Here is a 27,592-nt window from a genome sequence, read left to right on the forward strand (position 1 = left end):
GCTTAACTTATTGTGGTCCTCCATATGCCAATCGTACAAGTTTAATTAAATTAATTACATTTTTAATTCACAACATATCAATTTAATGGAAATTATAATCTATTTATTGAAGTTCATTCATTATAAATTCAAAAAAAATTAAATATTTACCGCCAATAGATAGGCCGCTTATAAATACGAGTTTGAACAATCTTTTAGAATATTTTTGCATAAGCAAATCCCGTCAAATTTCCATGCATATTTATGATGCTGTGATTGTAACTAATGCATGACGCAGATTAGGGATATTTTTTACAGTGCCTACACACGAGCAGGTTGCAAGTTCAAAGGCGCCACAGGGTCTTGCCGTGGCGCTCTTAAGGAGTTTGTTTTGCCGTGAACTCCGTTTTAATTAGGGTTCACTAATCAGTGGCGTGGAGCCTCAAAGTTTCGCCAGCTCTTGTCGGCGGGGCAATCAATAATTAGCTGTGCAACTCTGTCTCTCTGGCACTTGCGTTTAGCAGATGGCAACCCAAGGACATTTGCATACTCCCGTGCTCGAAACCGTACTCTCGCACATACGAGTGTGGCATGTCTAATGGGCCTGCAGTGCGTGCGGATTGATATGTTGGCTCGGTTGAGTGCATGACTCATTGAAGGAGCCGCCGACAGCGCGGCGCACAACACGCCTAATTACGCTCAACGGGTTTTTATGACAGCCTCCGGCAGCCAAAACGGCTCTTTTCCTGCTTCTGTTTTCTTGGTTTCTCGGTAAGCCGACACCTTCGATGCCGTCACACTCGAGCTGTTGCTGCTGCTGCTGTTGCTGCCGCACATGCAGATGCATTTTCCAGTCCCCCGAGATACTTGCAGCGTGCAGCATTCGACTGATCGCACTAATGGACCACAAGTCCAAAGGCTGCGATGCCAAACGCTCCTTCAAATGACAACAAAACACCCGAGGCCGTTAGTCAAACAAAAAGGCTGATAACAATGGAGGGAACCAAGGGAACCGGGGAGAAAACATTCACAATGGACCCAGAGTACCAAACTGGAAAATGTGCTGCAACAATGACTGCACCCATTATGCAATTTCACGCTATTAGCCACGGTTAATTCCGAATTCCGAATCTTAAATTAAAGCGGCCAACGCTCAAAATATTTGTAAATTTATGAACTGTTCATATTAACAAAACCATTTAAGCTTAGATACACATGTGTATTTCTACCTCTTCTCATCTTATAGACACAAGCTAATGGGCTAATTAGGCATGAAATTGAGTTTTCAAATTTAATCAGCGCTTAATACATTTTCTACCTATTAGCTACTATTTGATACAACTTTGATTCATATCTAAAAGTAATAGCCATGTTGCTTTTGAAAATTATAAAAACAATGTTTCAAAAATAACATGTTTAGTTTTATAAAAAATATAGTCCTCGTTTTGGTTGGCCATGGATAAGATTTGTAATTATGTACGAAAGCAATATTCATAGAAATATACATTTAAAAGACTTAATTTAGGATAAAACCATGTCAGCTGGCACACACACACACACACACATGCAATAAAATCGGCTTTACATATTTTATCCTCTTTATATTGCCAAATTTGATAGCCTTGAAATTGGTTCTTTGATAAAGGCAAACTTTCATTATGTTTGAACAGCAAAAATCGGGATATTCTTCCTAGAATTGTAATCCACCTACTTCGTTCTCCCCCTCTCCCCCTTCTCGCTGTACTGGCAAAAAGATTGACAAAAATATTCACTGAGTAGCTACTATATTCCAATCGATATTTGCTTCGATTCTGGATTACACCCTGCAGCCAGACATGCGGAATTCGAAAACCCAAAACTGACACATGGCGATGGCGATGACGATGACGATGGCGATGGGATGTGAGATGTGAGAAGTGAGAAGGCGGAGGTCACAAATGGCAAATGTTGGCTGCTAGGCAGCCCGGCTTAGAGCTCATAACAATGCAGCTTAATAATACAATAAATGCAATCAAAATAACAATAAACATGCAGCATTGCCCGCAAATGGCAACAAAATAAAAGGGAATAACTGAACTGAACCCGGAGCTCAGCCGCCTAAACGGATGAGTATGACACTGTGTGTGTTTCAGTATGTGTGTGAGTATGAGTGTGTGTGCGAGTGTGCCTGGGCTGAAATTATGACAATATGCAAACGAGTTTCCACAAAGGCGGCGGTTCCACAACGGAGCACAGACAGGAGGCGCTGGAGGAACACAAATCGCAGACAAAAGGCGAAAGGCGAAGCCACGTTAAATGTGGTGGTGGGCTGGCCGGAAAGGAGCTATGAGGCGCTACCAGCGAAAGGGAGATACTCGTAGTGCACAGAAAAAACCACACTCGAAATCTAGATATTGCTCTCGAAACTGAGAACTCAGTATTTCGAAACTGAGGGGATTAAGAAAAGGTATCACCAGGTAACAGCAAAAAACAAAGTGCACTTGGGTTCATGTAATTGGAGAAAGTAAAAAAGAAGAACAATTAAAATACAATGAGTTTTTGTGAAATAATTGATTTCCTGGTCAGGAATAAACATTGGCCTCAGTTGAGATTTCAATTCAAATAACTACGAAATACATTTCATTGGAATTTTTCTTCGAGTGCAAAGAATGCAGACGTGGACTGGAGATGCAGGGCGGTCGTCTGCTCACAGCTTAGACCCGCTGACATGTAAAGAGCATCGACAAAGACTGGCGAAAAAGCAGGGACAGGTAAGCCGGAGGGTTTGGGCGACTGAGGAAAATATGGAGAGCCGGCTTAGCAGGAAAGGCAAACAGAGTTAATGCCGCACCAAACCGATTCCGATAGAGATCGAACAAGGTTCTAATAACCATCAACCGTCCGGGATGGGGAATAGAGACGAGCGGAGGAGAGCTGGGCATGAGGAGCTTGTTACTTGGAACAAGGGGCAATTAGGAGCAGAGCTGTAGCTGTGCAGTTCCAGTGCGAAAACGTGTTTACACGTGGGATTAGTCATGTGATGAGGGTTGCAGCCAGGCAAACATTTTCCGGTCAGTTGCTCAACTGTCAGCGGGTCGATTAACTTAACTCCTTTTCAAACTGGATTAAGTTGAACGTGGATTTAAAGTAAGTAGACCGTGCAGTTAGTCTGTAAATGGCAGCCTTTAATGAATATCTATCGGGCTCCGAAAAGATTATTTGTCAAACTGAACTGAAAAACCTAATTATTTGCTATTAAACGCACTCCAGTTTGCAACGGGATTACTGCCAGAGCATTGATGTGAAGCGTGTGACTATTATATTTTAACTTAAATTTACATATTATAAGGTGGATTCTGTAGAACAAAAAGTCTTAAGTTAATTACAAATATTTGTTATCTAGCTCCCTTATAACTGTATACACCATCCAGCAGGGTCAACATACCGAAAGATTCAATCAAGTGATATCGAAGCCACCCGAGCACTCCTGATTTATCTGCTAATCACGATCGGCCCACGCATAAACATAGTGTTTACTCAATCCCAGAGCTTAGTGGCAACTTGCCAGCTTGCGCAACTCGTTTGCCCCCGGCTAAATACAAATTATCTGAATTTTGAGTGGGTTTGATGCCTGCAAAGCAGCAATAGAGATGCAGATGCAGATGCAGATGCAGTTGCAGTTGCAGTTCCCGACCAATGACGATGCTGAGCCGCATCGCAGAGTCTTAAGTCTTAGGCCTGAAGAAAAAGGTGCGAGGTTTATGTTGAAAACGTTTTGTTAACAACAACCCGCCACAAAAAGGCCAACTGAATGGAGTGGTGGAGTGGGAAAAATTACAATAAATTATATAAAGTGTTAAATGTGTCTAGCAGCTGGCGGGAGATCAGTGAACTGAACCGTCGTACAAAACGTTTTCGAAGAGATCGCCCGTTTTTCGGGACAAGCCCAAACCCTTTAGATTTATGGCGTTTAATCAAGCCGGGTGTGTGAATAGAACCCCGAATCTTAATCCGAACAGACTGAAACATTTGCCACAATATATATAGCAGCCCCAACCAATTTGTAGTGACAACTTTAAGCTGCATTTCGTAGCGCCATAAAAACGTATCTTTGTATCTCGGTAACTGAATCTGGAATCCCGACATTCACGGGTTGAAGGTGTTGGAGCATTGACGCCATCGGGGGTCTGTTAAACATAATAAATGTGATTCTCAGTGTTTGTTTTTAGCTTCTCGCTTGTCTTTCTTTCCTATTTTTCCCCTTTTCCCTCTTTTTCCCCCCACCCTAGAGATGAGTCTACTCTGTTTTCTTGATAAGGCGGGAATGGGAATGGGAATCGCTGTCGTCGTTGTTATGGCTCCATAATCGCCGCTGTTGCAGCTCCGTTCTAGTGTTGACTTTAGTTGACAACTCTTGGCGTTGTTGGCACAGTGAAGCGAAGTCAGCCGCACCGTACCGCACAGTGGAACGTGGATCAAGATCGGCGATGTGTGCTCACCCGCTCTTTGTTGTTCTTGCTGTTTGCATAAACATTTCACTTGCACGAAATGCATTTGCTGATGCTTAATGTGTTTAACTATGTAAATGCTGCCCTGTTTATGCCCAAAGTGTGCTCAGCTCTTCAGAGAGATGCTAAAACGCTTCTCACAAAGGCCGCGAGGTGAAAAGGCCAAAAATAAATAAATCTGAGAGCGCCATGCATGAGTGCACTGGGCGGAGGTGTTAAGTGAGCAGGCAGCCAGCCCATTGACTTGAGCACATTCAAATGAGGCCCACTGTGCCGGAACGCCGCTCCCACCACTGCCACCACCTCCACCAGTACCACTGTGCAGCTCCGAGATGCTCCAGAATGCAGCGGTCGTCTTGCATACGAAATGAGTGAATAACTGGAATCCGAAAGCGATGCGTATGTAGTTATGAATGGTCCGCTGCCAACAACGTCACAATGTCTCCGTCAAGTGGAGCATAGAAAATGCAGCACTCGGAGAAAAAATGCTACTTTTATTATTTTTATTGTAAAACAGTTTAATTCCAATCGGATTACAATTATGAAGAAACACATTGTTCATTTCAGTACCAATCATACTCGCTTTGTTACAATAAGTTTCATTACCTTGGCCCAAGAAAAAATAATTATTTCTTCATTGTGTTCGTTATTTTATTCGCCCAGTGTTTCCCACTTTTATAACTTAACAAAGCACCACCAAATTCGATCATTGATTCATTGATATTGTTAATTCGGTGAAAGAGAGTTGAATATGATTTTTTTTTGGCTGTGCAAGTCCCAAGTATTCAGACCCGCCGCTTAAAGCTGATTAAATTTGTAAGCTGCTCCGGCGACTGGTTGACAAACTGGTCGTGGCATCGATGGGTGCAACAGGAGTGGACAAGGGATTTCGGGGACTCCAGACCGCCAACTCCACCAAAGCCGAACCACCGCCCAAAAGCGTTGCGCATGCGTTCTGCGTCGACCGCCGTCCAAAATGCAATTCCACTGAAATTGACGTGACAACGTCCGACGAAGATGAGTGTGACAAAAGGCACAGACAGGCGGACGCGAAACCGCAAAGCCCCACCAAAAGACAACGACTCTGCCTCTGGAGAGCCGCCAAACCAGACGGCCCCAAAAACCAACCAGGGAACCCAATAGCAGTTTTGACTGCAGTCACCGCTAGGCAAATGCAATGGAAACGAGAATGATTGGAAGCATTTCACCAAGTCGAGGCAATAAACACTCTAAGAGAGTGATGTTAATTGAAGGAATTCCGAATTAAAAAAGTAATTCAATTCCCAAATGTTAAATTTCGAGATCTAGCTGAGGTCACATTAGGTGCAGGTCATTTTATACAACAAATTATTAGTTAGAGTTCAGAGGTTTAAACAATTACAACTTCGAAGTATGAGGAGCTCTTTCCAGAGTCACTCTTTTCCAGGGAAGAGTATCACTGTACAGTGGTCAGTGCGACACACGGATGACGGGGACTCCAGCGACAAGCGGCAGCAACGAGCATGTCAAAAGGTGTTGTCTGCCATGCACTTGAAAAACGTGTTGCAGCAGTTGTTTCTGCTGTTGCCGTCGGTAATTTGAATGGCGAAACGGCGACCGATCGGCCTACGTACCCACCATATATATATATCTGTATATAGATGGTATATACCCGCCACGGAGGTGTGAGCCCGTGGAAAAGAGCCTAAACGAGTGGGCAGCGCGGGGAAGGGAAGGGGCGAGGCCCGAGTGCGAAAGAAAGGCGTCAGTGATTGGTAAACAGGCGACTAGAGACAACAGCAAAAGCACCAGCAAAAGCAACAGCAACTGCGACGACAATCGCACTTTGATTAGATTTAGGAACGCTTTGGAAGCGCTCCAATTGTGCGGCAGAGGCCGCGGATGCGGTGGTCTAACCACGTTGCATGCCAGCCAGAAACGCGTTTCGGGCCAAAATGCAAATGCAAATGCGAATGGCGACCAGACAGGGTGCAGCGGGCGCGGGACTAGACAGTCAAAAGGAAAAACCCACAGAGCCAAGCTCGACTTAATTGCACAAGCCCGGCGAAAAGGGCGCGGTAGAAGTGGGAAAAAAGGGAAATGGATGGGCCAACAACACTTTGACAAACGACAAACGACGACACTTTTGATTGAGTTTCGCCTCGAATCCTTCAGGCGCGGGAAGCGATGACAAAAGAACACCAACACCCCAAAGGTAATTGTTGCCACTCCATTAGAAAATCCGAAAAGGGTTGACACTGCGATTGGAAAACACTCCTCTCTCTTTGATGCGGTTCACTCAGCCGAAACAGGAGGCATCAGATAATTGAGTTTCCCATCGGATCGATTCCCCCAGCAGAAGCATAGTTTTATTCCTCCGCTTTCACTTTAGAAATTAGATCCCGCCGGAGGAGTCTTATCTGCCCGAGATTGCCCGGATCGAATTTCAATTGAAGCCAAAGCAACCATGAAAATTTGAGATAAAGAACGGGACACCTTGGGAGTTATGTTCCCAGCATGTGTATGCAAAAAAAGAATCCAAAACCTCGTCCCTCACTATTTATAGACCATAATTTATCAACATCAACTGCAAGAAACCAGTTCGCCTTGTCCACTTCGATGCAGTCCAGCCAACTCCTTCTGGTTGTCACCCTACTCCAGAAACCAGAGCCCAGAGCCCCCGTCCCATTTCCATTTCCATTCCCATTGCCAACCCCATCCCTTTGCCGATGGCCAATTACTCATGCCCCAGCCATCACGCACAGTAGCATTGAAATGGTTATTGACTTTGAGGCACCCCACTCCAAATCTCGACCAGGGAATCGATGCGATGCTCAGTCAATTTTATTGAATTTTCTGGGAAAAGATGTAAAAAATCAAGAACAGAGGAAAATTTAATTATAGCCAACAAGCATTCGACCATGCAGAAGCAGGATGAACCCAAAACCGAGCGACTGAGTTTCGTTTCTTTTTTTTCCAAAGATTAATATATATATATAGGGTTTTGTTGTTACGTTTGGACATTCGACATTCGACAATGATCGATTGTGATTTGTAAGAATGTCGACGCCGCCAAATCGGTCAGAGCAATTAATTTCTAAGCAGGCGAATCACCACAGAATCACAAAACCCAAGCCAACGGGAATAAAAAGATGGAGACGAGGGAAACGCTTGAAATGGATACGATTGACCGCCTCTCGGTCAAGATTGATTTTGGCTTTCCCATACAGATGAAGAAAGGAGAGGGAAATCATTACAAGCAGATTGTGTTACCAGATTGTAAAACACTCCAAATGGGCCAGCAGAGTCAAACGCAGAGGCAAACTCTTGCCAGCTTGCCAGCGACCCCATGACATTGATGGGGGTTTCGATTTTCCTTTTCATTTCTCATCTGATTGAAACATTAAAAATATCAAAAATAAAGCCAAAACGAACGACAGCAGAGATAACGAGACGGGCCAATGCGGCGTGGAAATCTCTTGCGGCCTAATGAGCCGTACTCGGGCCTCGCCATGGGGCGTATGAGTGATATTTTGCGCTTCAGCGGGCATAAAAAAAGAATTTGATGATGACATTTTCGGCTTTTATGCATACTGATATCGTTTGGTTCGTTTGCATAAATAGTCGAAAATTGAAAATGAATAACTCGGTTGCTGGTTGTCTGCTTGTCTGGGAAAAATGTTAATGAATGCCGCATAAAAGGCAACCAAATTATTTAGCTATAAAAGCCACAGGGATAACACAGACACACACACACACAAACACACATACACATTCACACAATAAATTCAGGGAGTGCCTATCATTATTTGGGTGGCATATTCAAATTTCAAATGATGCAATAAACTTTTGCGTTTAACAGTATTGCCAGCGGATTTTCAGTCGATTTCAGCAGCAGGAAAAGGCAAAAAAAATGCATGATAAATCGAGGGAAATTCTATTTATAAGCGTAATTGCTAATCCCATACTGAAAACATAATCCACCCACTTGGTCACGCGGACTTGAAGACTGTAGATTGCCAGCGCCCAAAACCGTCATATATCATCTTTATCGGCCGTCCGCTCCGCCCTGCCCCGCCCCCTTTCTCTCACCTAATTTTCCGACTCCACCTCGGGCGGAAGCTGGGGCTTCATCAACAGCGACAGCATCATGGAAAGGAAAAGCGGAAAAACGTAAACAAAAACAAAAACAAAGACAAAGGCAAAGACAAAGCCAGAGCCAGCGGAGACACAATGGCAGTGGGAAAAACAAATGAAGGCAGACTATTTGTCAACGCGAATGAAGCCATTTATTATCCATCATAAAACTTGTATTTATCGCTAAATGTGAGGACTGTGAGGACATGTCGTGCCATGGAATGTCCCAACAAATCCTGGGCGACTGCGAATAGTGCCAGTTGTCCCAGCCCCCAGCCAGTCTCTGTTTGTATTGCGGATAGTCGGTCGGACAAACAAAGAGATGGCTTAAATAAACGGTGGTCGGCAGTCAAGGAGGAGGAGGTGGAGGAATGAGGAGGCCGCTCTGGAAACACAGAGGCAGCATCACGCAGGCAGTGTCAAGGCAATAAATCATAAAGCAGCCACAGCTCCCCAAACCCCAATCCCCGATCCCCAAGCCCCGATCCCGAATCCCCAGACTCCAGGGTGGAGTTCTTGCTGCGTACGTGAGTTTCGGCCGAAATTGGAGCATGTGCGTCGTCATTGCCGTTGTCGTTGTCGTTGTCGCCGTACTCGCTGAATCGTCGTTGAAAATCACGTAAATGTATAAAAATGAAATCTGTCTGCCAGTCCAAGTGCTCCGCTGTATCGCTGGCCGGCCAAGAGTCGAATAAATTTCAGATTGCCGCTGAAATATTTACGCAGCAGCGCTCTCAATTGGGTTTTGCAGGAATGGCTTTTCAGCGAATCAGCAAGGAAAATTGTAGCATATGCGGCTGGCTAATAAACCAAACGAAGTCAAACCGAATGGAGTCGAGCTAAAAAAGCAATGCAGACACTTGCCGATCCGGTCGCAGCTGCAAAGCCATACAAATACCACCTATATTTCGGCAGTAGTATCTCTACACACAAGCATCTGTATCCGTATCTGTATCCGTATCTGTATCTGTACCTGAACCCTTGGCATTTTGGATGCTTGATTGAACTCCATCGCACACCACTGAAAGTGCAGGAACAGGAGACAGACAGGGACACGGACTGTCAGATTGGACGGCGCAGGGATTCCACTTGATTGATGACATGTCCCAGCAGTGGCAACTCCACCCATCGAATCGCTCTTTTCCGAAGTTTTGTTACCTAATTAGCAAGTTATTTTTTGGCCAACAGCTAGCTGTGTTTTAGCCAACGCAAAAAAGAGCAGTGAAATCGTCAAATTAATGCCAGTGGCAGCTTTACTCGAAGACTAATTTGCGATGCTAAAAGTGGCTTGCTAATGGGAAATTAGAGTGTGGATATAGACAATTAGTGAGGAAATTTAAGCTAAGTGGTTGAATAATGAAAAACCAAGCTCACTTGTGTGTGTGCGTGTGTGCTTTTGCTGAATTACACGGTAAGTGATCCTAATTTTCCATCCAACTTTCCATTTGATAAATGAATTTATCGCCCCCTTAATTAAGTTATCACCAATTGGAAAACAAGCAGATAAAGACTCAAATAAATTAATTCGTTTTCAAATTTATAATTTCCACTGACAGATGTGGAGCGAGTGTTCGTTCTTTCGGCCTTAAAAGCCATAAAATTTATATGGGGATAATCCAGAACTGAAGTGAATTTTTACTTTGATAAATTGTGTCAGCCTGGAAAGCTTCTTGGGCATTTAATTTATTGGATTTTGAAATGCTGAATGACAGCTTCTTTTAAATTCACAAGAGCATTGCAAAATGCGTTTTAATAACTTAAAAACCACAGAGCCAAAAATGCTTACTATAAATTCCTTTTTAAGTAAATTTTAAATAAAATACGTTTATCGAATTTTGTGCAAATATGCTCCATCAAATCCAATCAAAATCACTCTTTAGCTCTCACCCAATTCCACAGATCGATGGCTTTTCATAATTTAACACCAATTTCCACACTCTTTTACATACCACTGAAGACCGACCATTTCGATAGCCATATTTCCAGTCGCGTTCGCCATAAAAAATATAACTTCCGAGCGCTCTTGAATTTAAATGAACTCACCCAGCTAACAGGCTTAAAAGATTCCAGGCAGACAAATTACATTTTGGGCTCATTAAAATGATCTCAGTGCTATGGAAAAAATAGCGTTACGTGCCAAAAATAAAAGTCAGACACACCACATCCACTTTCACATCCACATCCTCGTAAATCTGCAGCGCAATCAGATGAAATTTATGAAATTCCTTTTTTCCTGGGTAATTCATTCCTGTGCTTTCATTTTTCCCTTCATTCTTAGTGTGTGTGTGTGTGTGGTTTTGCCAATGAATTTACTTTGCCTTATTTTATTTCTCTTTTAGTTTGTCCGCCTGGGCTCTTGTGATATTTTTAATAGCATTTTTCCCCACCAAGGAATGCCGAGCAACGCACATCGATGAGATGGCTGGGACCACAAATAAAACAAAAGTGGAGGGGCAATCTGCGGACGGGGGCGTGTCAGCGTGGCACACGACAAATAAATTTGTCAACAAATGTGGCATCCGCTGGCCAACGATGTTGCTGTTGTTGCTGCTGTGCGTGTGTGCGTGTGTGTGTGGGTGGGTTGGTGTTTTTATTGGGTGTGCGGGAAGCAAACACACACAACAAACCATATCCGCCGCCAATGTCCACAGATCCTGTGGATGGGGCAGGAGTAATGATGACAGTTGCGCATTAATTTTTTCTCACTAATTAATAAATGTTGCTGTTGTTGGCGCTGGTTTCGGTTGCCGCTGTGTTGCTGATATCTTTTGTGCAGCGAAATGGTTTATTGGCCTATTAGCGCAGCATTTAAATGGCAATCAAGGCGTGGTGGCCAGCGCAGGTAAGCCAAAAGTCACGCAAAGTCACAAATTACCAGCCAGTCAGCCGGCCAAAACAGGCGGCAAGCGAAACAAATACGGAAACTTAAGAATACAATAACAAACCCAAGACCAAACCCAAACCCAAACCCAAACCCAAACTCGAGCCCAAGGAGCACAAACAGAAATGTCCCTGGCAAATTGAAAACGAAAACGAAGGAAATCAATTGAGGTGCAGGGACGCACAATCGATACTGGACGAAGTGGGCTTCAATCGAGGTGTGGTGCGATGGTTCGGTGGTGCGATGGCTCGGTGGTGCTCTGAGCCCGAAAACCGCACAAGCCTCTGTGGGCACGCTCGAAGGACCAGGCAATGGGTGGTTTTGTCACTCGGCCACATCGACACGCCCCAAAGAACCACAGGCAGATGTGCACAGAAAGAAGCACTTCCTCGTATCAAATTCGCACACCTTGTCGCAGAAGGGGGTTTATTTGAAAAGTTACGATAAATATGGGCTTATCCTTGAACAAATAGTATGTGCTAAATAAAGAAAAATATGCAATTAGAAATTCTATATAGCTGCCAATGTATATTGTATTGCCAAGCAACGCCCGAATAATAACAGTAACCATTTAAGGTTTGCAACATTTAGTAAGACTTAAGTTTGCCTTCACCTTTGGAAATATTTCAGTGTCATGTCACTGTACATGTATAAGCATGATGTATCATTTAATATTTTTTTTTTTCTCTGTGCACTGACAACCAGAGAAAAAAATGAAAGACGATGAGGGGTTGGCAGGTGCTACCAAACAGCATATGCAGAGAAAGGCCGGGAATCAGAATCAGGAGAGCATAGCTGATATATGGAGTATATCCACTCGGTGTTATGCCCGGCAACGTGATTGAAATTTATGACTGGCAAATAAACGCAACAGACACACACACACACACACACACACACACACACGGGGGATGTTGCTGGCTGGAAGTAGCTAGCCAGCATCTGAATCGTGAGTTGAATTCCGGGAGTAGGAACCCATCCACAGTCACACTGCCGTTCTCATCCTTTAGCTTTGTGGCAGTCTGGGGGCCCAGTGAGAAATTGCAGTGAATAAAAAGCACTTGTACGCATTAAAACCTAATTGGGAATTTCCATAGTTCATATGCCATTTTCCTAACTGCTGCTTTGAGCCAGTGAGTGAGTAGCTGCTACGTGTGAGCGACTGTTTCTGGCTGGATTTGTGAGTCCTCCACTCCACTCCACTCCTCCACTGACTATCTGGATGTGTCTCTGTGGCATGTTCTACATATTTTGGCTTTGCAAAATGTCACACGCAGCCAACGATGTCGCTGGCCCAGCTGCTAAAGTGGATTTTGCGCTCGGCTATGATAAATTGAGGGTTTTCAGCTGGACAACGAGAGTGGCAGCAGACCGAACCGTACTGGACTGGACTGGACCGTAGACCCGTGTATCGTTACCTAAACTCGGATGCTTCAACCCTTAACCTCGGCACCAGCAGCAGCATCGGCAGCAGCAGCAGGAACCCGGAACCTGGAACTCGATACTCATCCCCTTCAAAGCGGATGATGCAACAGCAGTTTCGGGAATGGGATGGCAGCTAAGGATGCGAGTGGATGAGAAGTGGCCAAATGTCATTTGCAGTTTGACAAGCCCGGCCAGCCATGTCCTTGTGTGTTTGTGGTGGCACCATGGGACCCTCATAAATTTCGAATGCTAAAATTTAGAATGCTCATAAAAAATGAGATGTCCAAAGCGCCCAACTTTGAGCTGGTTTCGCTGCAGTTTCCGCAGTAAAATCACACTCCGCTGGGAAATGAATTTAAATTATTTTTATGCTGTCCCGCTAATCAATTAAATTAGCTCTTTAAAGCGCCATGCGAAGGGAAATTAGCTTTAAGCTGGCTTTGTTACAAATACATCTATTTACATTTTTGTTTTTTTAATGCTAAAATAATTCCTACTAATTAATTCAAGCTCGTAATTTCCATAACAATGCACGTTTCGCTGATACAAATTTGACTGACATTTTTTAAACGCTTAATAAATTTAAAAAAAATTTTTAATTTTCATTTTCGAGTTACGCCAGTCAGCTAATAGTTATGCAATTTTAAGCGACTAGGTAATCGGCTTTAGTTCTGCACAGTAAGGAACAAGTCCTTGAAGCTTTTGAGTGTGCCGTGTGCCACTGTTCACTTACTTCCGTTTCGCTTACCAAAATGTGGGATTGCTTTTAATGCCATGGCACTCGACTGCCAACTGCTGTCGCACTAATTTTATCAATTTTCCTGCAAAACGGAGGGGGAAAACGTCGATAAAACCCAAAAGTAATCGACTTAATCGGAATGCGGCAGTCCCTCTGGCTTATCTTTTTTGCCAGCAACTGCAATGTCCTTGACGTGAACTTCGCAGGCAATCGAGAGATCCTGAACGGGATATTGGGTGGGTAGTCGGTAGTCCCGGCCTGCATATATGCAGGGATAGAGAGATACAGGAATACAACTTGGCTTAAGCGATGATGACTTTGCCGCATCGTCTACGCCTCAGATAAGCAAGTGACAAGTCCTTCAGCCTTTAGCAGCCGCCCCCGCAGCTGCTTTGATTTATTGTGCGGGGATTAAAGTTGTGAAAAGGCTGTGTCCTGGCGCCTGGCACGCGCTTATCGAGGATCCTCCTTTGGCAGGGAGTGTCTCTTTGTCTTTCCCTCTCGCTTTGAGTGGGTGAAATTTATTTATATGCAGTGACTTTGAAAAGAAACTTCGACCGTTGCCAGGCGGGCGAAACTTTCGACCTGCCAGCGCATCGATTATAAAACTTTTGGTCCTATCTCGTCTGCAGCTTCCTTCGCTGGAATTGGCGAAGTTGTTAAATAATTGCGTCGAGCGTTTACTGGCCTGTTGGTCCTGGCCATGGCCCTGTCCCTGTCCCTGGTCCTGGTTCTGGCCCACGTTGCGTATGCGTCATATGCTCAATGCATGGCAGCGGGAATCTGAATCAGTGGGATTAGCCACAAAGTTTGTCCAGCAGCTTAGCGGCTGAGTTAATTGTGCGAATGTCAAGACAAATTGCGTTAATACGAGCAGACTTCTGGCACGGAGCAGTTTCAGAGTGGAATTGAAACAAGGACGAACAAGGAGCTGCAGCTACACCACACAATCGAGAGAAGGTCAGGAAGCTTATCCCGCCGCGTGAGTGTCGCAAAAGTTTTCAAAAAGTATTTTAAGCAAAATTTATGCAAACCACAAGGCAAACTGGCACTTTCCGAGTGCTTATTTATGCATGTGAGTGTGCGTGTATGTCTAAGAGTGAATGTGTGTGTGTGTGTGTGTGCCGGGGAGTGCTCTGCTAATCCCCGAGTAATCAAAGTTTCGGTAATGTCACCAGAGACAGGCAGCAGGCAAAGAAAGGAAAAAGCCGGAGAAAAACGTTGTCGGGGAAATTGGGAAAAACTGAAGGAAGGCATGGTGGCGACTCAACCTCAACCTTCACCACCACCACCATTCCCCAATTTTCCGCATAAGGTTGTGTGTTGGGAAAACACTTTTCCAATTAATGAAATCTCTAAACTGCCATAAATTTGGCCCGGACGCAAATAATTAAATTTCGTGGACCACACGAACACGCACAATAGGCTCACACAGACTGGCCCAACGACTTGTTGACTTATGGCTGTATGGGTGCAGCTGTAACAGTGTGCGTGTGTCTGACATTTCTGACCAATTGCGCGCTGACCGCAAATGTAGGCGGTTCATGTTCATGGCCAACACTGTGGCTACCAAATTGACAGGACTGCCAATGTGTAGAGCAAGCTCCTTGTTAAAGGGGCGAAGCGTTTAAAGGAATAACTCGTTGGTTAACCAACATGTTGAACTTAAAACTAAACTAAGATTCACATTGTTTCTCAGTAATGTTTCAGACTAATTATGAGCTACTGAAAATTGTTATCAGCTAGCAGGTTTTGGGCAAGCAATTTATTGATTATTGCAAATGGATAAAATCTTACTGGCATAAATTCATGCCTTTTTAAGTACCCTAAATTTAGTTCTATCTAAGTATTTTTGTAATTTTCAATAGTTGCTTTATAGATTTAAATCTTTTGCCAAACCTGAGCGTTTGAAAAAAGTAAAGATATTAAAAACAGAATGAACAACACATTGAATTAGTTAGTTGAAGATAAGATATTTTGGATACACAATCAAAGTGTTTAGTATTAAATCATAAATATAATATATCTTTAGCTCACCTGGCTGACACTGGCACTGTCCACCTCCAGATCCGGATCCTGCCTCTCCGCTGGCCGCTGCTGCCGCCGCCTCTGCTGCCTGGCGTCGCTGCTGGCGCCTCGTGAGCTGCAGATGCGAAACATCCCGTCGCAGGCGGTGCAGCTCCCGTCGCACGTGCAACTCGAGGTGCTTGCTGCCGTTATTGCTGTTGCCACTGTCTGTGTCGCTGGGATGACTGGCCAAGACCTGCGTCTGTTCAGCGGGCCAGTGGAGCAGCTGCTGCTGCTCCAGGCGCAGCTCCAGCTCCACGATGCGGGCGTCCAGCTGTTGAAGGCGCTGCATCCGCTGCTCCAGCCGCGTCTGCCGCACATTGCCGTAGAGGGCGAAGCTGAAGGCGCACAGGCACAGCACGTAGCTGGCCACGTGCAGCAGGGATATGAACCGGACTGTGGGGCGAGGTCGCTCCTTGCTGCTGCTGTTGTAGCTGCTGCTGCTGTTGTTGCTGTTGCTGTTGCTGTTGTTAATGGGATGCTTACAGGGGGGCGGGGCCAGGCGACTAGCTACTGCTGCTGCAGTGGCGGAGGCATCCGCCGCATTGTGGCCCAGTAGCAGGCTCTGCTGTGGGGCTTCCACGGATGCTGTTGCTGCTGTTGGTGCTGCGGGGGATTGCCCGTTGCCACCCGATGGCTCCGATTGCGAAATGTCCTGGGCCATTGTCCTTGGACTGCCGCTGGGCGGCGCTTTGTGTTTGCGCATACTGCTGCGTCTTAGTTGGAAGGCTCTCCACGAACGAAAAACTCGCGTATGTTGCTGTCACTTGAAGTGTCCTTGTGTCCTTGTGGCATCACAGAAAAAAAGCACAGCGATAGCACATATGCTGCACCGCAGTGGTTGCTCTTTTTTATTTTAGTCTCTACTTTCTTGCTTTTGAACGCTTTTTATTTGGGCAAGGCCTTCGAGTGATTTTCTATTCTTCGACTGCGGTAGTTGGCCAGCACATTGCGCCCCGTTGCTGCTGCACTTTTCCGGCGGCCATGGAACGGAAAAACAACGCTAAACTTTTGCTGCTCTTGCCACTCGAGCGGGAAGTCCTCTCAGCTAGTTGGGCTTTGTTTTTGTCCTGTCAATCGCTGCTGTGGCAGCTGGTCCTGCCAGTCGTCGACAAGTCCTCGGTGCAGTTCCTCGGTTCGCACTTGTCCTTTCAGGGCTCTTCACATTGCAACTTATTTAGCTCTGCGTTCACTTTTCAACTGCAACGACATGGAATGAGAAGAAAAGTGAAAAATAAAGTTGGGCCAAACTTTTCTTAAGGGTACCAAGCTACTCGTATATATACAAATATATATATACATTTTTTACCCCATGAATTATGTGCAAACTGGACCGTCAACAGTGTCGCCACATTTTCAATAATCAGCCGGGCTCGGCTGTCTTCACCGAAGTTCAACCAGGCGCACCCAACTGGCAGCCAAGGCAACTGAGTTCAGTTCCAAGCACCTCGCAAGAATCGGGCAACCGAAACTTTTCGCACAAAACTTTTTTCTAGCTCAAGTAGCAGTAACAGCCACTGACAAAAAATACAAAAACAAAAAAATATACGAAAAAAAGACGAGCATTAAAAAAGAAATACGCAAAGAACATGAAACAAATAAAAAACATCCGAAGCAGCAGCGACAAGACGTGAAGGGGCATTTGACCCATGGACTTGTCGTGTCAAAAACATTTGTTGCCTTCAACTCTGCCCCACATGCCACCGACAGAAGAAGGGGAAATTGGCGGGGAATGGGGGCGTTTGGCAATACAAAAGTCATAAAGTGGAAATTATTGCGATGGGGATTGTCGGAGGGGAAGACAACGAAACTGTAATGCTCTTTAGAGAAATGAAATGAGCTTGAGAACTTTTTAACAAGTTTTCCATATAAAAGTACACGAAAAAAGCAACAGCTTTAAAAGTATGCCAAAGTTGACCAATATGGTAGCCCCTGGCGGAAGTTTTCAGAAAAGTTGAAAACTATAGCTCAAGAATAATTAAAAGGAATTCTTTATGATTCATAAGTGCTATTGCCGGGGTGGGATTATGAAGATGGTAAAGTTTAATTTAAACTCCAATGGAATTTCCTCAGAATAGTTCTGATACATAAATATGATCTATATAAGTTTGAAATTACGGATTATAAAAACATAAAGGAAATTTAATTTTCTAATATTTAATTCGCTGATTCATTATGCGGCCTAAATTGCTGATTAAACAATTCCACACCCACACAGTGGAGTCTTTGGCACATGCAGACTCGTACATATTTAATCATCTAATATTTCGTATTTGCTGTGCGTTGGCATTGCGCAATCATGCGCCTAACAACCAAAACAACAATAAGAGGAGCCCCAATAAAACTCAAAAAACAATCGTGCCATTGAAAAGGCCCCTCACCATCATCACCAAAAGGCAGGAGCCGCCGCAACCGCAAAAAGCGAAAATTGCGCCAAACCCGAAAAAAGCATAAAAGTCAAAAGGCCAATATCAAACAGAAGCAGCATCGGCATCGGGTCGAAAACAACAATGGATATCCAAAGTCGAAGCCAACGCCAACCACCTCCACCTCCACCCTCTGAAAACCCCCTTGATTTCGAGTCAATGGAATGTTTGGAACACCCTAATAAAACTAATTGAAAGTCTTGTGCGCTCCGGAGCCAATAATGGCAAATGAAGACGACGATGATGAGCATGCGGATGATGACGACGCCGCTGGCCGGGAAACAATAATAACAACTGCAAGGCGGTGGAGAAGCTTTTAATTTAACAAATAAGAGCATATATGGTTGTTCGTTGTTCGTTCAGTGGCTGAACTGTGTTTTTCAGCTGACACTGCAATTGGCTGGCTACTGAAATAACCCATTCCCTTGGCCAACGCCGAACACCCAGCTTCTCTGCCATATCGATTTCGATTTTACACAATGTAGCTGCCAAAGGTTAATGCTATTCCGGCGTTCCCGGACTGGGGACAGCTAACTCAATTTAAAATAAATTGATTTCAAATTTCGAGGAGCGCCATGGAGCGCAGCTTTTGTCAATTACATGGGGAGTTTGAAGATTCGAATCGGTCAAGCAGCTCTAAAAAGTATGCTATGAATTTGTGCGTCCTGCCAAACCAAATTGAATTACACTGGTGTGTGTGCGGCCACTTAGCACACATACTGATAGGCGTGTGTGTGTGTGTGAGTGGGTGGGTGGGTGAATGCGTCCAGCTGGCAATTGAAAAATTTGATTTGGAATTGAAATGCAAATCAAGACGGAATTGAAATGGTTTTAGCCGGACTCCTAAAACGTAGTGGAATCCTGCCCAAGAGGCAAAAGCTTTCTAAGCCATCCAACAATGTTGAGTTAAGTGCCACACGTACGTGTGTTCGTGTGCCTGCGCGCAAGTGTGTGTGTGTGTGTGCGTGTGCGTGTGATTTGTGTCCCTATTGGCGGGTGACGGGGGGAGGGTTACAGTCAATGGCTGTAAAAAGCTCAATTGCAATGCATTCAAAGGGATTATTGTCCTTATTTATATGGGTAAATTTATTCGTTACGCACAAATGCGCAAACCAAACCCAAATAACCCGAATAAGAACATGGCCACGAGTCCGGTTCGGTAGTGGCAAATAAAAACATGAAATGATGATGGCCAACAGCACACAAAGCAAAGGGCAAAGAGGTCCAAATCAAAGTAAATAAACAATAAAAATAATTGGGCCGTTAGCAACACATGTGCATTTTTCATCATCATCATCACCATCAGCATAGCCAACACCAACCCTAATATACAACGTCATCAACATGGTAGCCAACTTTCGAAGCATTACACTCGAAAAAAAACCTGCAATAAAACGAAACTGCTAAATAAAAACTCCCTACTAATAAACCTGTAACATTGTCCTAAGTTTTCAAATAATTTTAATAAACCGTAAGCCTTTACCACGGTCAAACCTTTTCCAATTATTTAAGTCTGCATTTTAACATTGACATCACACAAATACAGATTTTTGTAATTCCGAATTAATACTACACTAATCAAATAATAAGAACCATCAAAAAAACAACTACCCAATGCAACAAATGCAGTTTTATAATCTCTACTTATCAGACGTCACCCATATAGGAAATAGTTTCAGGAGTTTGTTGGAAATATTTTACTTTTCTTAAGGTGTACGGTGTTCCTGCCTCCGGCAATATCAAAGAACTTTCTTGATGCCACTACAGAAGTAAGCAACAGCAACAAGAACAACAACAACAATGGCGACAAGAAGCCCAACAACAACAGGGAATCCCTGGCAGCTTCGTCTGGATTTTTGGGCGAGGCAATAAATAGTTGTCGTGCCATAGGAAAAATGCAAGAAGTGTTTAAGTTGCCTCGTTTCCCTTTCCCAGCTTTTCTTCACTCTTTTTTCTTTTGGCAGCCAGGACCCGTAACCCCCAACCCCTTGCTCAGCAGTGTGAAGCGTCATTTCCTCTCACATCCTTGCCATTTTTTTCCTGCTCCATCATTTAAATTGAAAAATATTGAGGAAGCTGGAGTAGCGAAGTTTCTTGAAGTTAACTGAAATAGGGCCAAGAAAGGACGACAATGTTGCAAGCAAAGTGGGTGGTGTTCGGTGGGTCCTGACGGAATGAATTGGCAAACTTTCGATTTTGGAAGACAGCGACCATAGAAAGTGTTGAGCCATTTCGATTTTGATTAAGGATCCGCTGGAAGTTGCAGGCAAGCAAGCTGGCTGTTGGTTGGAAATTTGAATATTTGGAAATTTGGTATTTAAAAGGAATGAGTTGCGGTTAATGAACTTTCAACAACAAAAGAAATCAACCTACTCTTGTGTGCCGAAGATAAGATTACCTAAAACAAGACCATTAAATTCTATTTCCTGAAATGAAATCCCGGAAAAGTTTAGAGCTGCGTAGATCCTCATAAAACAAGCAACTTTCTAACATTTTACGTCCTGCCGACACTCGTCGTGCAAAGTCCTCCTCAAGGTCCCATTCAACTGGTCTTTTGGGATATGCCTGCACTTTTTATGTCCGCTCTCTAGTTTAGGATTAAACGATGCGCGTCACTGGATACACGGGTATCTTGGTGTTAGCTTTAATGTCCGTAAAGAAATACTTATGTGTGCGTCGTTTGCTATTTCCCTATAATTTTTACTGCTTGTTCTCATGTAGATGCGGTTGCTGCTACTCCAAACAGTTTGGGGATTTTCTTTTTATGTGCCTGCTTTTACAACAGGCAGCTTTTACACACAAACTATTAGTGCAATTCATTGGCAAGCCTTGTTGTTTTTGCTATTGCTTATTTTACTGTTTGCGTTGTTGCCTCCTTGTGGGCGTGCTTGGCAACACTGATGGGCGTGGCCAGCTGGGAAAGCGAGTGTGTGTGAGTGTGTCCACATTTGCTAAAGATTTCCAGCTGAAGTCGCCCTTGGGAGAAATTACTTAATTTTGGAATTTCAATTTAGCACTTAGACAGGAAACATGGCACCAAGGAATGGACCCAGACGGAAGACGAGTACGAGGGGGGGAGAGGGGTGTTGGGCAGGTTGCTCAAGAACTGAGGGTGTAGTGGTGCGGTCTAGGAAGTGATTGTGTGTGTGTGTCTGCTTGTAAAAACTCAGCTTACACATGCTGTGACTCTTAAAAATTTCCGGAATTTTGGCACGCAATGTTTACTTTTGTTTCTTGGCTGCCCGACAGCCTTTACTCCTTTTTTTCGACTGCCCGCTCGCACCTCAGGACATTTTCCAACCTCATCTCTGCTGGCTTCTATGCTTTCCATTGCACAGGTATTCCCTTTTTTATGGCCACCATTCACTTTATTTGATTTCATTTAAGGCAGCAAGCTGCTTAACAACCTTAACAGGAATCGTAATTAACTCTTGGCCCACACACTCCTGCGAATGGTTGGTTTAACTAACTCGAATAAATGTCCTTCAGTGTACTGAAAACTTCAGCAGCAATTAAACTGAAAAAATACCTTTTTTCTAAATATAATTTATAGCATTTTGACCAATTAAATTCCTCATTTAAATTGTTAAATTTCTACTCAAAAAATCTTTCTTGTTAGTTGAATAATTTCTATATGTGTTATATGGTTTATTTGACATATTAATGTAATAATGTACAATTTCTGTTGGTGTATCTCTTCATATTTGCAGTTGGCACACACGACAGTCACACTTATTCAGTGAGTTAAAAGTCGCCTACTGCCAACCGGTGATCCCACCCATTTCCTATTCGTTTTTAACCCTTTCTGCGAGTACGAGTAGAACTCCATTCAGAAACTCCTTTGACTCACTGTGCGGTGAGTGAGCGAGTTTGTTAAACAGTGTAAAGTTACACGCAACTAAGCACTTAACTGCATAAAAGCTCGAGCACAGGAGGCGAGTGCAAGCAAGGTGGGTTATAATAAAAGGTGGACTGGGAGGAGGAGAAACCACAGGCGGGGCAACCTTCAACTTGCAACGCTTGACTTTGCGTGCGTTTTTATGAATGAGTTGGCGCCGAGAGAAGCAACAAATGTAAATCCGCGACCCCGTCGAAAGGTCGTCCAACGGACTGGCCAAGCCCGCAGGTCCACCATCGCCTCCACCCGCTCGTCTGAGGCGCAAATTGAAGCACAAACCCGGACGAGGAGAACATGAAACGAGGTCCGATGTCCAGACGGGTTGCTAAAGAGCTGTGGCTATGTAAACAGACACAGCTGGACATTCGCCAGGGGACCAGGGGTTCTTGGTCTCAGTCTCAGTCTCCGTCTCCATCTCTGTCTACTTTTCCGTCTCCGCCTCTTCGAGTCTGCTCCTCTGGTTCTGCCCATTTCATTCTCTGTGTGGCATTGTCATGTTGCGGCTAAGGCGGGTTAAAGGCTCTGAGCTGTTGGCCATCAATTGCGCTCTGATCTGGCTCTGAAGGCACAGGAAAGCGCTTAACTTCTGCACTGAAGGCGCACGAGTTGCCAATGAGAATGCAACCTGAGCTGGAAAAGGGCCCACATCGTGGGAAATGGCATAGGGACAGAGAGTACATGGAGGTGAATGAGATGTGATAAGTTAGATGAATGGTCGATAAATCTAGCTGGCTTCTGCTGCACACTGAAATAGATTCAGAGCGGCTGTGAATTCTAGCATTCTGTTTAGATCGAAAACAGTTACCTTTTCTGGCCATTATTTTGTTCTTTCAAACAAATTTCTCAAGAATCGTTTAAAATCCGAAGCTTACATTACCCTTCAGGCAGAGATAATCTGCCCATAAGTCCCAAGGCTCAAAGTATTGATTATCCCGGAACCAAGGTGACCGCTTTGATCCGACAGATTAAACATATGATACCACCCCGAATAGAGCTCTAGAGGGTAAAACAATACATTTACAATAGTTCCCTTTTCAATCATTAATTGAAAGAAAACTAAAGATTTGCGTACTTTAAGAATTAACATCACTACAATGTTGTACATTTTAATGGGAACTGAATGAACTGGCTGGTCCATAAAATGTTGTCTCATATCTCATCCTGCCTCGTATGTGCCACCAGTTCGTTGCGGCCAAAAGTGCAAGGTAACCGCAAAGGGAAAGAGTTTCCAACGGAGTTTCCGCCGTCACCCGTCTGCACCCGTCCGCGTCCCTCGCCAATTTAAATTTCCACATAAGCTTTTGCGCAGACTTTTCGGCTTGGCATTTAAGTAATTTGTTGCCTGCAACCTGTGGGCTTCCACCAGCCATCCTTTCCCTCCGCTTTTCGTCCTCGCCCTCGTCTACGACCACGTCCAAATCCGTCTCCTCTTTCCGTCTGCATACATCTGCCGTCGCCGTCATTGGTTGGTAATTTTTCACTGGCTGACAAGATGTCGCCTTCCGTCGACGTGGTCGCTGCCGTTGCATAATTGCTTTGTGGTTAAAGGATTATTTACTTTTTTCCAGCAACGCCCATTACCATGAGTCGGCGGGCGTCGTCCTGAGTCGGCTGAGTCGGGATGCCTGCTGACTCACTTAAGACACAGTTTGTCGTCGTCACTAAGCCGACGGCTTGCGCTGATTTGGGCTTAAATGCATTCAGCTCATTTAATTTGCAGTGCACCGCAGAAACCCGCAGAGCCCGCTTACTAGTATTCGTATTCGTATACCCTCCACACCAGCGAAAGGTATCTTTACTTTGCAAATGAGTTTTTGCGGCCTTTCTTTATCCGTTTCAAGCCAGGAATATTAGAATAATGGCTAAATTAGTTTTGTGCTTTTAATGAGGTTGTGCTCATTTCAAAACCTGATTTTCCAGGTATTATTTCATATTTGTTTGACTACTTGCATAAAGAATACTTTGAACATCTTAGCTTCTGAAGACGATGTTTATCGCTACCCTGAACTACTTTTCAAACCGGTATAAGCAAATTTGCTGCCACATAGAAGCCATTTAGATGTAAGTAAAATTATGATAAATTCGAATTAACTAAATAAAGGAAACATGTAGTATATATTACATCTATCTATAGATATGTAAATTACATAGTATCGTAAAGAAACCAAGTACTTTTTCGCAATTTGTTCTGTATAACTAAACTTCCTTTGTAGACAATAAATTCTGTATTTTGAATTTTAAACAACAGATACATATATTCGATTTTTTAAGGGCATTTTAACTTCTTCGTTTTGAATCTAACGAACTTTGTCATGTTTCCTTTTTGGCTGGTCTGCCTGTCTCCCTTTTTTAGCGCTGATGTCTCACAAATTATATAATTAAGTTAAAGTGAGCGGCGGCGGGCAATTTACGAGCAGCTCCATCGGCTCCCAGCCGGCAGCTCAAACTCGCCACTCGATGGGTGGATGGGGCATCCGACTGGCTAATGGGTAATGGGTAATGGGTAATGGTTAGAGGGTACTGGATAGTGGATACTGGGTGTACGCTAATTTCTTAATTCTCACCTTCCGCTCGCAGGGCGGACGTGGACCATTCCCGTGTGAAGGCGGCAATGGCAACGGCAATGGCAGCGGCAGCCCCAAAAATAGCATTTCCGTATTGCCATGTCTATCATGACTTTTATTGTTGAATGAACCCTCCGGACTGGCAGTCCGACTGCCCATCCGATTCCCGGTCGGTCCAGGTCCAGAACCAGAGCCAGTGCCATGCCCACCAGTCCCTTCACCCGCCCCCTTTTCCGCTGAATTCCCCATTTCGGCTGATTGCTGTTCATTCGCGCGTTAAATGTGGACGGTTCGAAGCGGAGTAGATGCTGTGCTGATGCTTTTGAAAGCATCATCTGCCCCATCTCGCTTCCATGCCATCCCATCCTATTCCAGTCCAGTCCAACCCCTTCTTGCCCCCAACTACTGATACATTTTCCTGGACTATTCTTTGACTCTGCTATAAATCCCCCGCCCCGGCTGGGCTCACTGGGCGTTTAGTGTTCAATTTAGCGTCATAATTTCGTTTATTGCATGGCCTGCTCCCCAGTTCCAAAATCTTCGGCTCTGCTGTCAAGTGTTTTTGTTGAGTTCATCAAAATTGTCGCTGGCCAACGATGACATCCACTTAACGCAATTTTCAGCTCTGAAAGAGCAGAGAACCGAGAGCATCACTGCCACCGCCAGCTCCACTCGAGAGTCATTCATTCATTCGTTCAAGCCGCTCAAGCCGCTCCTAAGCATCCATTCATGCCGTCATTCAGCCATTCACTCACTCACTCACTCGCTCATTTCACACCATTTACAGTTAGAGTTACAATTAATGTTTGTGTTTGCCTATCTCCCGCATTTTTTGCCACCCTCCCAACCCACCAACCCCCCCTTTCAAGACAAAAGCAAGAACATCAAAGGGCGCCACGAAAACGAGGAGAATAAGTCACCCATCAAATGCCACCCAATCTTATCTTAAAGCTGCACAAGCTTGAATATTTCATAATTGCTCAGCTGAAGTTCTTAAAACCGGGCTAGCAGCCCCAAAGGAATATGGCCAAAAGGTGCCCCAGGGGAATCCCCCGAGTGAAAAGGGTCGAGGGATGATAGCAGCCAAAAGCGCAACCTTAGCCCGCTCATAAATGAATGTTCCTGGCACAGCATTTGCACCTCCACGCAGCGCGGAGGATGGGGCAGCATCAGCAGCAGCAGCAGCATCCTGCGGCATGACTGGCGTGCCTCTGGCCCAGCTGCGGCATGCCCATAAAGTATCTTGAATATTTCAGGTGTGCTAGCAATTTAAGGGCCTGCGTCGCATTCAGTTGCGGGTTCATTAGATGTCCACTGCAACTTCATTTGCAGGGCGCAAAAAACAAGCAGCAATCGTGGCGGCCTTTTACCCTGCCAACTGGTTGCTTGCCAACTTAGTGTCGGTAATCCTGGGTTTTTAGGGTATATATGGTATATATATAATGGGCAAAGGTACATCGCGAACACCTTTCGAAGGTGTTTAATCCCATTAAACAACGTGTTTTTATCACACATAAGCTAATCCAATTAGAGACTTCTCTTTCTTGGGTCTTAACTCGCACCAATCCTTGCAAAAGCGAATATATAAATCGTGACCTTCGGATTTGAATGGTCCTGAGAAGTTCAATGGATTGATGTTACAAATATAGGCAAATATTAAATATTCAAATAAGAGAACTTTGTATATTCCAACATTTCTTGAGAAAAATAAAGTAGTATCCTTGATAAGAACTGGTTGGTTGGAGAGAAGTCCAAATTAATTTAGGATAATATTGTACTTCGAAACTCCAAATAAGTTGAATGAAGCCTGTAAGGTACTATTCAATGTTTTTGAAGCCAAAGCATCAGCACACAGGTGCATAGGAATCCACTTAAAAAATTAATTGAATATTATGGTGCCCAAATGCGCCGTGTTTTTGACATAAAGCCTAATGAAATCCAAGTACCCGGCGTCCCAATAACCGTAACTACGCGTAGCAGCACCCAACTTTTGGCGTCCCAACTTGTTGTTATGGTTTTTTATGCTGCTCTTATTTTTTGGCTGCAGAGGCTTAGTCTGCGACGACGTCAGAATTTCAATGTTTTTTACTTCTTTTTTTCACTTCTGCCCAGCCCGTTAATCTATTTTTTATGCGCTTTGCGAGGGCATTCGCCCAAAAGCTAGCTGAGCATTTTTTCTGTGTTTTGTTCCTTTCGGCGGCCTGTTGGTTTTCTGCTTTTGATTTGATTTCGTTTTCGTTTCGCATTGTACATTTACACATGTACTATGTGCATGTGTGTGTGTGGTTTGCTTTAGGAAGCAGCCCCGAAAAAAAAGGTTTTTGTTTTCCTTTGTCCTGCGGACCAGCCACCCTAATTTGTTGTTGTTTTTTGTTTGTCAACCTCTTTGCATACAAAGCGCACACACATTCCCAAATGAGATTTAATGCACCCCGCGCTATAATAATAATACTTATAATAACCAAACAGTTTGTTTGGCTCACCTCCTACGTACTTTTTTGCACTCTTTGCTCCGCTAACTTGTTTTGTTTTCCTCTTTCTCTTCCGCGTTCGCTGGTTTGTGCCGCTTCCTTTTCACTGCACCTTCTTACTGATTTGGGGCACTTAACATAATTTAATTTCGGCAACTATAAATTACAACTCCTTGCACTTGGCACACATTCAACACTGAAGTTGTTTTTGTTGCTCAAAACATTCTCCTTCTGCTTTCTTTCGCTTCTCGCTTCCTCTTTCTTCCTCTTTCGCCCGCTTATCCCGCTTATGCAAAGGACAACAGAGAGGGGCGGGGGAAAAACACACGCCCGGAGGATAGGATCCCGCGACCCTCAGAAATGCGAATTTTCCCGAATTCCCGAACTTTTCTCCGACACGCAAACACGTCAGCACTGGGCAACACATACAACGCTTTTGGCGTCGCTGTTTTGGTTTTGAATTTGGTTTTCCGTTCGAGCCGGTCCATGTTCGAATCGAGCCGATTCGAGTTCGAATCGAACTTAAGAGAGCAAACTAG

At 44.3% G+C, this 27,592-nt stretch overlaps 1 protein-coding gene across 13 annotated transcripts in view; it reads right to left on the reverse strand.

Annotated features, from left to right (window-relative positions):
• LOC6536724 (collagen alpha chain CG42342) overlaps positions 1 to 27,214 on the reverse strand; it is a 70,674-nt gene extending 43,460 nt beyond the window's left edge. For 12 of the 13 annotated variants that reach the window (XM_039375188.2, XM_039375184.2, XM_039375182.2 and 9 more), the window contains exons 1-2: positions 27,077 to 27,214; positions 15,665 to 16,894 (exon numbers count right to left, since the gene is read on the reverse strand). In XM_039375188.2, coding sequence (XP_039231122.1) covers positions 15,665 to 16,400 — 736 coding nt within the window. In that variant the 5' untranslated portion in view covers positions 16,401 to 16,894; positions 27,077 to 27,214. Of the gene's footprint in view, positions 1 to 15,664; positions 16,895 to 27,065 lie in introns of all 13 variants that reach the window. The other variant, XM_039375181.2, reaches the window with a different exon arrangement.
• Positions 27,215 to 27,592: the final 378 nt, after the last annotated feature.

This window comes from Drosophila yakuba, chromosome 3R, assembly GCF_016746365.2.
Source record: "Drosophila yakuba strain Tai18E2 chromosome 3R, Prin_Dyak_Tai18E2_2.1, whole genome shotgun sequence".
NCBI classification, from domain to species: domain Eukaryota; kingdom Metazoa; phylum Arthropoda; class Insecta; order Diptera; family Drosophilidae; genus Drosophila; species Drosophila yakuba.